Genomic DNA, 12,624 nt, shown 5'->3' on the forward strand with positions numbered 1-12,624 from the left:
GTTGTTGTTGATCTTCTCTTCGAAATTCTTCAATAACGCAGATGAAACGTGTTTTATGTGCGTGTGTGTATATTGCGATATATCGTCTATTTGTCTTAAGCTATGTATGTATGTAATGCATTCATTCTCATTGTTACATAATTATTGTATTTTCATCGGCCAGCTTGCGTTTGACGAGAAAATTATTAATCAGATCGGTGCGCGAATAGTTTCATTGAGAAACTGCAATGTCGGTCTGAACAAAATCGAATACGCGATACGAATAATGATTTTTAGTGCAACATCATCGTCGCTCGCAAGCTTTGCATGTAAATATACTTGACAAAATACAAAAAACGCTGGACAGCTTTGAAGCATAAATTTGAAAATGTGACGAACCGCAAGAGTCATATTCATCGATGAAGATGCCACTGAAATCGAAGCGAAGTATACTCGAAGGTGCCCAGCGTTGTGCCATAACGATATTAAATGTAAACGTAGCTTTCGCCCTAGGGGCGCTAATCTATATATATATTATATATATTATATATATATATAATATGTAAACTATAATATGCGACAAAATGAATGATAATATATATCACTACGGCAATAGAGATGACATCAAAAAGGAACGTCGGAAACTATTTATCAACAATATACGTGACGGGTGAGAAAAGAGACTTGGACAAGGTCAGCTGAGACGCTTCGCACGCTACATACCCGCATCCCCTGCATTCTAGACATCGCCCTGAGCGGTCTTAGGGCTCTTAGGGTCCGCATTGTTTTGAAGGCTTGAATTCCCCCTGCGCCACAGAGCGACGCTACGAAGTTAATGAGGGAGACCTGCAGGCGAGAAACAGTCATAGCAAGGTAGAAGCTACGCAGAAGTCAGAACTAAAGTTCGTTCGGTATTTCACGTCCTCGTAATTTTACGTTTCATTCAATTTTTTTACTTCTATTTTCTTTCCTTCATTTCTTTTTTTTTTCTTTTCATCCTTCATCACCCAAATTATTAACTCATCAATTATTAACAACAGTAACAGGAACAATTATAACAAGTAAAACAGTTGCACAGACGATCGGCGGTGAGATATCAATTTTTTCATCACACGGGGCGACGACGAAGCGGACGAAGCGGACGAACCCGGCGGCGGTTATGCTATCGGTATAATGTATGAGTAGATAGGCTGGTTTCCTAATTTCCTTTACTTCAGATTTATTGTCATAATAATTATCGTTATTATCTTCATAATTGTTGATGGTTATATTAAATATTTAAATGTCTGATTTTAGTCAAAACTCTAGAGGTATAGCGGTGTCAGGGTCACCAAACTGTAGAAAATTAGTAAGTATAGAATACAGAAAATGACAGTGTAGCAGCAGCAACAATCAGGAAACGATTATATATATGTATACATGTATATAACCATATGCATAAATGTATGTTTATATGTATATACACATATATAACAGACGAGAGACAGAAATGTACAGAGTGTTTTTTTTTTTTATTCAAAAGACAACGAACAATCGGCTCCATCCTGAAACAGACTAAACATTTCGAAACCACTGCGAAACTTCCACGTTAAGCGGTACAAATTTACCAAACGAAACCGCCGTTTTGTTTTTCACTCTCGTAAGAACGTGGTATACATATTGAATTAAATTGAAACACAAGTCACTGTTAATCGCGAGAAAGATTTGGTGAAAAATTGTTAGTATCAAGAGATCCGCGTACCGTGGAAACGCAGACCGACGCCAACCGCAAACAGATAAATGCGACGGAGATGAAAGATTTTTCAAATGTCTATACAACGCGTAACGTGTATGATAATTTTCAGATCGAGCGATAATATCGGCTGTGAGAAAATTTGAAGATTTAATTTTTATGTATTGTTTTCTATCCGTCATCGGCGGGCGTTGGTTATGTAATAAGGAAGGCTAAGTAAAGACACTCAGGGAGCTTGTACGTTACATACAAAGCATACTTTCACGGAGCACAACAATTATTTGATATGAAAATTTGTATATAGAAAAAGGCGTACACGGCATAGCTTAGTACGACAAAGACTCCAGTACCAGTGCAGACACCAAGTAGATTGAATTTGGACGTCAGTGTGCCGCCGCACGCCATAATTAAGCACACCACGGTATGCTACAGTGTAGCTGGGGATCTCAATAATGGGGATAAGCTAAAGCCAAGTTTGCTTACAGATCTTTACGACCGACAATTCTACGTGGCACATCGCTAGTTCATTGATTAATTATAGATAAACGCGTCATCGTTACCACCCGACAAGTTTCGTTTTAATAAGTTTCTGATTTTCTCCGAGAAATTTGGTAAGCGGCAGTTAACTGTTAATCAAGCACCACAATCAAGCTTAGAACCTCGTTTAGCCTTGAGATTGAGATCCGTTAAAGGAAAGAGCTATATTTTACTGCAAGAATATGCGAATGTTATCCTGATGATTATCAGCGTTATTGTTATTATTATCATTCTCATCGTTATTTAAGGATGATGAAACATATACGCAGCGTAGAATTGAACGTCAGACTTGAGTAATTGTTATTTGTCGTTCGATCTGCGGTGTTTGGGATCAAGTTGGAATTTGGATGAAACCGGAGCGCGGGAACCGGTTGGATATTTTCAATCCTCGTTGTACCGATGACTTACTCTCATTCCCTCCCAACGAGAGACTGCTCGGAGAGGTCTCAATGCCCGAAGTGTTCGCATTGAGCGGAACGCCGGAATGTCTGCCGCACCAGCCCAGATTGCTCCCAAGTTGATCAGTGATAGCTATCGTCATTAACTCATACGTTATACATTTTAATATACATGTGTATATATACATATGTATATACATATATATGTATATACATACGCATCTACGTTGACCACACACTTAGGTATAGGTATATCAAGAAATGACCGTATGCGATTGAACGATCAACCTCAAGTTGACGTTCGCCCCTGACATTATTCTGGTTGCTGTAACGACACAACCATGGGATTATCAGTTCGAAACTTTTGCAATAGTGCGACGAAAGTTGAAAAAATTCATTGCGGAAATGGAGTATAATTCGCGGATGGTTTGGACTATCGCAAAGTCTTCGAACTGATTGAGGAATTATGATAAGGAATCGTTGAGTTATTCGAGTTATCGCATCTGTATCGCCTACCGTAGAGCTGGAATATTATCTGGAAATATATACTTGCTAAAAGACAGTGTAAGTATAGGAACAGAAAAATGTATGCCAGTGACATTTTATCTGAAGGGAAATATTGTTGATCTATATATGTATAAAGACAGGATGAAACGGTGAAAGAATAAATTTTCCCCGCTGGTAAACTATTTGTGCACAAGCTTTACGAGCTTTAAAAACGAGTTTTATTTTTCACGGATAAAGCCGACATTGATCTCGGCCTCTGACGTCGGTTTTATATTCTCTCGACATTGACGGTTTTATTCGTTTCTCAGATATTCTTTCACAGCGTCTCGACACGTCAACGAACAACGGTATTATTTATCACTGCTGAATCTCTTACCATGACGATGATGAAATCAAGCCAGCACCACGCGTTAGTGAAGTACTTTTTGAATCCCAGAGCGAGCCATTTTATCAACATCTCGATGAAGAAAATTACGGTGAATATTCGATCCATGTAGTACAGTATATCCTGAAGAATCGGTCTGGACGAAAGATGGACGTCTTCCAACGCCTGTCGATGGACGAAAATAGACGTGCTCGAGTGAATTTCAAATTCCTTTCATCGACCCAACTTCGCGCCAAACTCAACTAAGTAAATATTACCAGAGCCAAACTGCTGAGCAGAATCATCGTGATAACGGCCGTCTCGAAATACTTGTTTTCTATCAATTGGAAAGTCTTCAGCCGCAAATTGGCCCATCCTTGCCAGAAAGGAGCGTCGTCATCACCCGCCAGGAACGGAAACTTTTTGTAACAATTATCCGGGCAGCAGTCAGCAGGATAGTCGGCTTCGATTATCTCCTCGTCAGTCCGGATAATTCCGTGCAGCTCCTCTTCGCCTTCTTCACCGTCTTCCTCTAGATCTGTCGAAGAATCGATATTTATGTAAATTCAACCGTGAGGAACTTGGTAGGACTAAGTGGACGTTAAAGCACATTGATTTGCACGACGACCTGCCGAAGACGATAAAAATCTCAACGCTATTGTACGACTGAATGGGTCCTGAAGGATCAGCGGATACGGGGAAGAGGATTAATGAATCGTGAGCTTCTGTCAATACCTAGTAACGAACCTTCCTGATCGAGATCTTCCTTGCTCGCGTCTTTCTTCTCTTCGCCGTCTAACGAATCGACACTTCCTTTGTGACTCTCGTCCTTGAACGGACGATTATTGTGACTACCGTACGATTTATGACTGTAAAAGAAATTTGGTATTTTTTACACTCCGCATCTTTGGAACAAGAGTTTCCGACTACTTATGAACATGTCCATTGGTACCGACCTTATCGTGTCTTCCTCGTGATGATTCAGGTACTCGTGTTCCATTCTATTGTCGTGATGATTTATTGAGTTACCGATCGCCTTCGTATTGTTCATACACAGTTTTCCCTTTTTCAATTTGTTTTTCAGGTCTCCTTTGGAAACGGAAATATCCATAAAATTAATGACATTGTGCAACGCGACTAAGTCTACGCCACGAAACATCCAGACACATTTAGTGCTCGTTGAAGACATTGACCAGTCACGGTGCAGGTGATGAACTGTTGAAACTTGTAATTCCAGAGACGAAGAATCGGGAGGACTTCGAAGATTGATCGACTGATATCACGATGGTTTTAGACTCGGATACGAAATCTGTGATCAATCATCTTAACTTCCTGACGATTCTTCGCTTCAGGTTTTTACTAACAGAAATGTTAACGCAGTTACGTCGAAGGTGTATAAAAATAAATATGATTTCTTTCCCCGATAAACACTAGACAGTAAAGGTATGCGAAAGAGAAGAACTTCCGCGATTTCATCCTCACCATGGATGGTGAATTCCATGCCGTCGCCAATAGCCACTTCTAGTTGATTGTTAAGATCTTTAGCATTTTTCTTATCTCTGTAGCCATCTAGCTCACCATCCGCTAGATCTAAATCTCCATCGCGATCGATTCCATCTGCACAGTCACCCAGAATTCCACATCCTTTTTTATTAGCGGTATAAAAACGTCCGGACATCACTTAAACCACAAAACCTTCTTCGATTATTTAATAACGACTAATTTTGCTTTACACAATTCCAATACTCTTCTACCTCTTTTAGTCAACTTCAAATCTCTTAATTTCTTGTCAAGATAAAATACTCAAACGCCAGATAACATTCGGCAGTGAGTTCTTGTCTTAATAATTGCAATTCTATCATTGATCGAATTTTACTCTCACTGCATTGCCAAACGGTAAATTAAATTTTGTTCACAATGCATGCAACTGAATTAACCTATGGAATTCTGTCAATTCGAAATACCATATAGGTACTCAAAGTGAACGCCACTACACAGTGAAATAAACTGAATAAGAATTTAAATAAATGGACAAACAATAATATTAGTTAAATTAACAACTGATAACGATGGGTAATTTTTCAACTTTATCTAGCTTATATCGGTCATATCCACTTCAAATCCAACTTATAAAAGCGACTAGCAACTAGCCAAAATTTTATCCAAAAAAAAAAAAAATACCGTGTACTTTCGTTTTATCGTTTAGTTTTCATTCTCATTTTATTCCCTTTGATTTACGAACGTGATACGAAAAACGCAAAATAATACGAAAAGAGTAAAGACCTGCCAACAAGATGTTTTACTAGTGGAAAAAATTAATTTTCAATCCTCGCGCATGAAAGAAGTTCGTAACAACTCCTTAAAACCGTATAGTTTACAAAGTAGTACCGCTTCGAAATGCTCCTCCGGTTGGCAGGTATACTTGGAAAAGAACTTGAAAAGACCACATGAAAGAAAAATTGGAGCCAAGACAGCGAGACGGACTACAACAGCGCACACAGCAAGCGATCTGATTGGATATAAACCTTCTTTCCAACTGTTGGACGGTCCCTCACCTGGCGCCTGATCGGATATCTGATTGGTGAACTTGGCTCGCATCATTTTAAACAGGTTAAACAGACTTCTCTTCACCCATTGTATGAATCGTGCTATCCTGTCGATAGCTTCAGCGATTTTATTCGTATCGTTGTCTGCCGTAGGTGCCGATAGATTCGACGAACCAAAGTTGCTCAAGAGCAAGGCCAAGAAGAGGTTGAGAACCTATTTTTTGGTCAACATTTCATACGGATGTTTCATAAAAATATTACTTCTCGTTACCGAGGCAAATCATGAGTCATGATAATGATACTACGGTGGTAAATGCAAACAACAACAACTAACAGGAATGACAAACACACTTACGACCAAGTTACCAATGACCACCGTCGCCAGGAAGAAAGGTATACAGGATACGTCTCCAACCAGCATACAATCCCACATAGACTCGATCCATTCTCCGCAAAGCACGCGAAATACGATCATGAAGGAGTGCATGAAGTCGGTGAAGTTCCATCGAGGAAGATCTCCGTCCGGGAATCGGTCGACGTTGTCGGTGTAATTTTTACCGAACAATTGCATGCCCATCACGGCGAATATGAAGATGATAATGCACAAGACAAAGGTCAGGTTACCCAAGGCACCCACCGTTCTGCCCATGATGGAGATAAGCAGATTCAACGTAGGCCAAGACTTTGCCAGCTTGAAGACTCTCAGCTGAAAAATTGCGTGTACAAGTGACGTAAAGTGTCGTTCTCGTCAGAGAGTGTGAGTTTTTTTTTTTTTTCGTCTCGGTTCTTTTTATCATCGACACCCACCAGTCGGAAGGAACGCAACACCGACAATCCTTGAACGCCCTCGAGACCCAACTCCAACAGCGACAAGGCCACGATGATAAAGTCGAAAATGTTCCACCCTTCCTGAAAGTAATACTTGGGGCTCATCGCGATCAGCTTCATGGTTGCTTCGATGCCAAAGGTGGTTGTGAAGAACTGGAAAGAGAAAAGATGCCGATCAATGACAGCGCGCGAAGATAGTACCTGTACGTGATAATTTGACGCCACTCGAAAATGAGGGAAGTTATTTCGGCCCCATCTCTCAATTTTTTTTTTTTTTTTACTCACGTAGTTTCCGGACTTCAGTACCCTGTCCATATCCGGGTCCATGGCGTGATGATCCAAGGCCATGAAGAGTGTGTTGACTACGATACAGAGCGTGATGAAAAGCTCCACGAAAGGATCGAAGACGACCAGTGCGACAAACTCTTGAAACTTTAGCCAAACCCAACAGCAATCCCAGACACAAAATATGTCTATGCCACGAAGGCATAGAGCCAATAATTTTTCCTTGAATGCAGGACCTTCTTCGTCGTCCTCTGTCGGAAAGTAATAGATCGAAACTGAACCACGTGTTAGTAACTTCATTTGCCACCACTCTTTTTTGGGGAAAGAGTTTTTTTGTTTTCATTTCTTTTTTTAAGGAGATTTGGAGTCGGAATTCTTAACACCGGAAAGCCAGGGGGCTGTTGACAATGATGGTGAACGATCAGAAGACGCGCATAGCTTCTGAGTTTAACTTATTTCTTCCAATTTCGATCTATATCATAATGTTAATCTCAAACTCCGATGTTTGTTGAAAATTCCGGCTTACAGAGAGTATTCTTAAGCAACGAATTCTGACCGTTCATCCGACGACGAAACGACAATGATGCTTGTAGAAGTATCTCGAGACGATTAAGGATAGTCAAAGTTCATGCATGATTCTGGTACTCTGAAGAATCTAGCCATTGTGCGTTTCGTACGAAAACCAAAATGTCTGGAAGCACACCTAATGAAGTGGCGATAAACTGTTTAAGCATTGTGAGACATTTAATACCTATCACCAAACCTTTTGTGTCATCTACGTTATACCTATTGACTGTCTATTTATTGCGGGAGAATCTACGATTATAATAGTATACGGGCGTATGTAAGATACGAACAAATTATTTACCGATTTACTTATTGCCAGAAATGTTGGTTTGTCATCAACCTTGTGCTCTACGAGTGTTAATTCCGAATAGTTAAGCCAAGTCCACGTCGGGAGGTGGATTTATTTTTCAATATTGTCACAAGATCGCACTTTTCTATAATGTCGCATAAAATGAAGCGCTGCCAATAACGTAAGCGTTTCAGCCTCCCACAACCCCCGAGCGGACTTGTGACTTCGTTAGAAGTAAATGTCATAACGCTAATAAGTACAGCGTAAAATTAATATACCAATAAAAGGTGTATTATTTTGTATCAACACAATTATAAAGTGCTCTTGCTCAGAGATTTCCTATAATCAGCATAAGAAACGGTGCGATTGTTCTTTGGCGTAAGCAATCTATTTATTTATTAGGCATACAACGTTTCAAGTCATCGGTACTATTCCAAGTGATAGCGGGGCTTTATACAATGACATTGCTATGCATATATCGTGATTTTTTTTTCTATCAACGACTATTATCAAACAGCCAATCTACCATCGGAGATCTTTCCTGGTATACGAAATCTGATTAGCGTTAAAAAAAATCCCGCGATTCTCTGAACACGACACAGCGTAAGTATACCAGTAAATCATTTCCCCTTTCACCAAGTCAACTCGTGTGTCATAACAACAGTCATCGATTCTAAACATGCAATAAGGACTTTTTCATCCACATTCATATGGTCCTAATACTAGTTCCATATACGAACACATTTTTGCGTTAACGCAACTAGTGCAATGAAACACAAATGCATGACAAAAATTATACTCTATGTGCATTGCGACATGCATCTCCATCATCCTATAACACGTGCAATTCAGTTACTAGGAACAAAAATTTTCTCATGTACAGAATGTGCGGGTGCATTTCCAAAGTGCTAAAGAGTTTAGTGCAAAAATCGCCTAAAAATAGGGAAAGAAAAAGTAGAAAAACTCATCAATCAAGAATTGGGCAGGTTTATCAAAAAAGAAAAACATGCGACATGAAGAAATGATGAAAATAATTTCCTTCTCCGCAAGAAAAAAACTCTTTTTCCCCAAAAATTCTACAATCTACTCCACACACACACATACTTACGGATTACAAAAACAAGTAATGAAAAATACATATACATATATTATCAACACCGATTTCTGCACGTGTATATGATAGTATTTATCGACTACCCAGGCAAATTAAAACAGCTATCACGTATAATATTGATAATATAAGTGAGGAAACCATTTTGACAATTTACTAAAAACTCTCAACGTTTTACATCAATTCTAGCGAAAATCTTAATTTCAATAATTATCAATTCGAACGGTAAACAGCCAAACATTGCTATGTGTAATGAATTTTTCATACTCGGCTAAGAAATCAAAACATTATGTACCGTAACACTCCCTTTGCGCGTCATATACCGGTATGTTACTATAGCGACGATAGAAATGCAAAAAAAAAACAAAAAAATCAAAGACTAAATTAAACGAAAATACCATGGGATTGAAATGTGAAAAACCATAGAAAAGGTGTGACAATGTAGTTATGGTACAAAAAACATATGCAAGAATTGAAGCATGACAATTCTGGGTTGTGTAGCAAACAAATTTCAAATTGACATGGGTGCGAGTTGAAATATTTCAAAAACAGTAGGTACAATAATATATAGGTAATATACAATATATGAATTGTGGGTAATGAAGTGTGTATGTTACATGGATACCAAATACTCATTCATACTATACGCACATAAGCATATAGTACAACATAGTACTCAGGTAGGTACAAACTGTCAAAGGCATATGCCAAATAGTGACGCTAACGATAAATCGTATAAAAAATTTACACCGAACTAGGACGAATAACGTAAAATTGAAAAAGCAAAAGATTACCTCCATGATCCGAAGCTTTGCTCTGCCGTCCCGCAGCCTGTTCTATGATATCGCTCAGAACCATAACATCTGTAACAGGAACCCATAAACTCAAAAACCAAATTCCGCGAGTTGGTTTTACATTGAAAAATTCCAATAACCAGTCATTAATTAAAGTTTGACCAATGAGGAGAAAATAATCTCTACGGATTTGAAACGCAGTTGGAAAACATCACCTTTCATATCGACAACGGCGTGCTGTTGAGAGGGTTCGATAAACGGATTGTCCTGTTGCTTTACTTTTCCCATTGGATCTTCCATGTCTCCCTCCTGAAACAACATCAAGAAGAAACGGAAATTCCAAGCAAAAGATTCGCGGTAAGTCAGAATAAAAAAAAACACACAGACAATATGTGAGTGAAAAGTATCCTTACGCAGCCTACTTCGCCAACGTATCACCATTGCGACTGTAATACTCACGTAAAAGTGTTTATGGTTCTGGTCATTAACGTGACCGTTCCCCGAAGGAGGCCTGGCCGACCTACTCCTGAGACGGCTTTCCTTGGTCATCGGCTTCCCGGCGCCAGCGATACCCCCGAGAAGATCCCCGTGGGAGGTGTAGGATAACCTGGAGGCGTGCGACGTGTAGGACGAGTGTCGGGAGCCGAGGCTTGCGTAGTAGACGGGAACAACGATGGTGCCATTTTCTTCGGACATCGGCGTTACGGCGTTCGAGTCATCGGCGTAGGGCAGATGTTCCTGGGCGTCGAGGTACGTCGAAAGAACGAGGGGCTTCCGGTCCCCGCCTGGAGGACCGACGAATCTTCCTCGGCCGTTTCGTATCGTGAACTGATGACTCCCTCGGCTTCCTCTTCTCAGATTGAAGGGAGACCCTGGTAGACTGAGGCTAGCCTGAAACCGAGAAAAGATCAAATTGTACGATAACGGATTGGGCTGAATTGCAAGCTCTTAAATTTCACTCGGCGAAAGAATTATCGTCCGTTTTCTATTCACTGGTGTATGAATTTCAGAGTCTGTTTCTGATATTTATCAAATTACTATACGTAACTCCCGGTGAATTATGTGAGCTACGACTTGATTATCTTCCGTCTCCCCGCGGAGGTTCAAAAGACTTTCTCACTTCTCCTTTCTACTTCGTTTTAATTGGACACTTGGTTACGTCTACCACACTTCTTTGTGGCAGTCTCGAAACCTTGGTGATGATTACTAATTAAGCGAACGCTACACATCGAGCGAAACTGAACTATTGTATATGTGACCTCGGGGACCGGGAATACTGCACTGTACCGTTTCTTTTACTTTGTTCCTATTTTTTTTTTTTTTCACTTTTTCCATGATGTGAGCCTGAAATGTGAGGAAACGAAATGCGCTATTTGCTATAAATTTCATTCAGTAATAATTCTTTCAACCGCAAAATGGTTTTCAAGTCAAGCAACTCGTCGCCTAAAACGATATGATCAATGTAGCATGTTACTGAATTTTATAATTACGGATAAATTTTACCCCGTCGTCTCGAAGGTCCATTGGGATATAAATTTATTAGTAACTGAATACCCCGTAATTGTCATCGATAACGTTATTTGAGAACGAAGTAATTACGATATAAAAATATGTTACACGTCCGCGAATAACGGATTACACGATTTTTCTTAGATATGCCTAAAACATATTTATTCACTCTACTTAATGAGTAGTTATAGTCCTATAATTAGGGGTACGTACAGTCGTTGGTGACAACACGAGACGTACCTTCCGCAGGTTATCCTGGTGGGTATAAGTAAACTGGCCATTAGCGGCGCGAGAGACCTTAAGAAAAAACAAGAAAAGATATCTCCTACCAAACAGTTGTAACGTGAAACGAATTTACACCAAGGAGAGGCACCATTTGCGGAAGCACACATATGTCGAATAATACTCTATACTTGAATAACGTCGTCAACTTGGTACACAAGGTGGTCCAGGTAACAGAGGATCCGTTTTTCGTGAAACAAGCCAATCGTTTGGAAACGATGTTTTACTCACTCAATTTTCCTAGAGGTATCAAATCTGTTTTTATGTAACAATAATGAAATTTTTGGTTCATTTGGGGTGAGAGAATTTTAAATTGCTAAAAACAACTACGTTACATGCTGCTGGACTTTCAAATTCTTAATCACATGATCATTGAAGGAGTACCGTATCGAGGTGTGAAAAGCTAAGATAAATCTGTTACTCCAGGAACCACTCTGTGTACTTTTTACCGCCATCCATTCATAGACCAAAGTTCGATAAGCTAGTAAACACACATTGCCTGAAGTATAGCGAGTGTTTTAAGGATTGGGGGAGACAGTCGTGTCAACTTTCTCGTATGAGGTAGGTATACGAGTACATGTTCCGTTCGCCAGAAGTATCACGTCACGATTGCATGCATTTGCGATGCAACATTCTCATTGCACGATACATCACGAATACCACATTGCTTCGCATTCACAGATCAATGCCAAACAGAGATGTACCGTCTAAACCGGGAATACCGTGTATATTAAACGTAATATCATTTTGATCCGTCGTCAGATTCATTTTTCAATTGTACACACAAGTCTGCAATGTGACGCGGAAATGTCACTCCACTTATTCCACCGAATAAGAATCGACGTGCAAATGTGCGCGTGGATAATACCAAAATTCATAACTTGTTATTCTTCATT

General features: G+C 39.7%; 1 protein-coding gene across 8 annotated transcripts in view; it reads right to left on the reverse strand.

Annotated features, from left to right (window-relative positions):
• Positions 1-12,624, reverse strand: part of LOC124308177 (sodium channel protein para) — a 67,777-nt gene that overhangs the window by 11,854 nt on the left and 43,299 nt on the right. The window contains exons 13-25 of one of the 8 annotated variants that reach the window (XM_046770616.1): positions 10,397-10,828; positions 10,153-10,246; positions 9,938-10,006; positions 7,177-7,427; positions 6,871-7,044; positions 6,419-6,769; positions 6,073-6,277; positions 5,000-5,134; positions 4,474-4,603; positions 4,253-4,386; positions 3,796-4,055; positions 3,530-3,703; positions 703-825 (exon numbers count right to left, since the gene is read on the reverse strand). In XM_046770616.1, coding sequence (XP_046626572.1) covers positions 703-825; positions 3,530-3,703; positions 3,796-4,055; positions 4,253-4,386; positions 4,474-4,603; positions 5,000-5,134; positions 6,073-6,277; positions 6,419-6,769; positions 6,871-7,044; positions 7,177-7,427; positions 9,938-10,006; positions 10,153-10,246; positions 10,397-10,828 — 2,532 coding nt within the window. Of the gene's footprint in view, positions 1-702; positions 826-2,656; positions 2,780-3,529; positions 3,704-3,795; positions 4,056-4,252; positions 4,387-4,473; positions 4,607-4,999; positions 5,198-6,042; positions 6,278-6,418; positions 6,770-6,870; positions 7,045-7,176; positions 7,452-9,937; positions 10,007-10,152; positions 10,247-10,396; positions 10,829-12,624 lie in introns of all 8 variants that reach the window. The other 7 variants (XM_046770619.1, XM_046770618.1, XM_046770617.1 and 4 more) reach the window with 7 other exon arrangements.

The sequence above is a fragment of the Neodiprion virginianus genome, chromosome 6 (assembly GCF_021901495.1).
Source record: "Neodiprion virginianus isolate iyNeoVirg1 chromosome 6, iyNeoVirg1.1, whole genome shotgun sequence".
In the NCBI taxonomy this organism is placed as follows: Eukaryota; Metazoa; Arthropoda; class Insecta; order Hymenoptera; family Diprionidae; genus Neodiprion; species Neodiprion virginianus.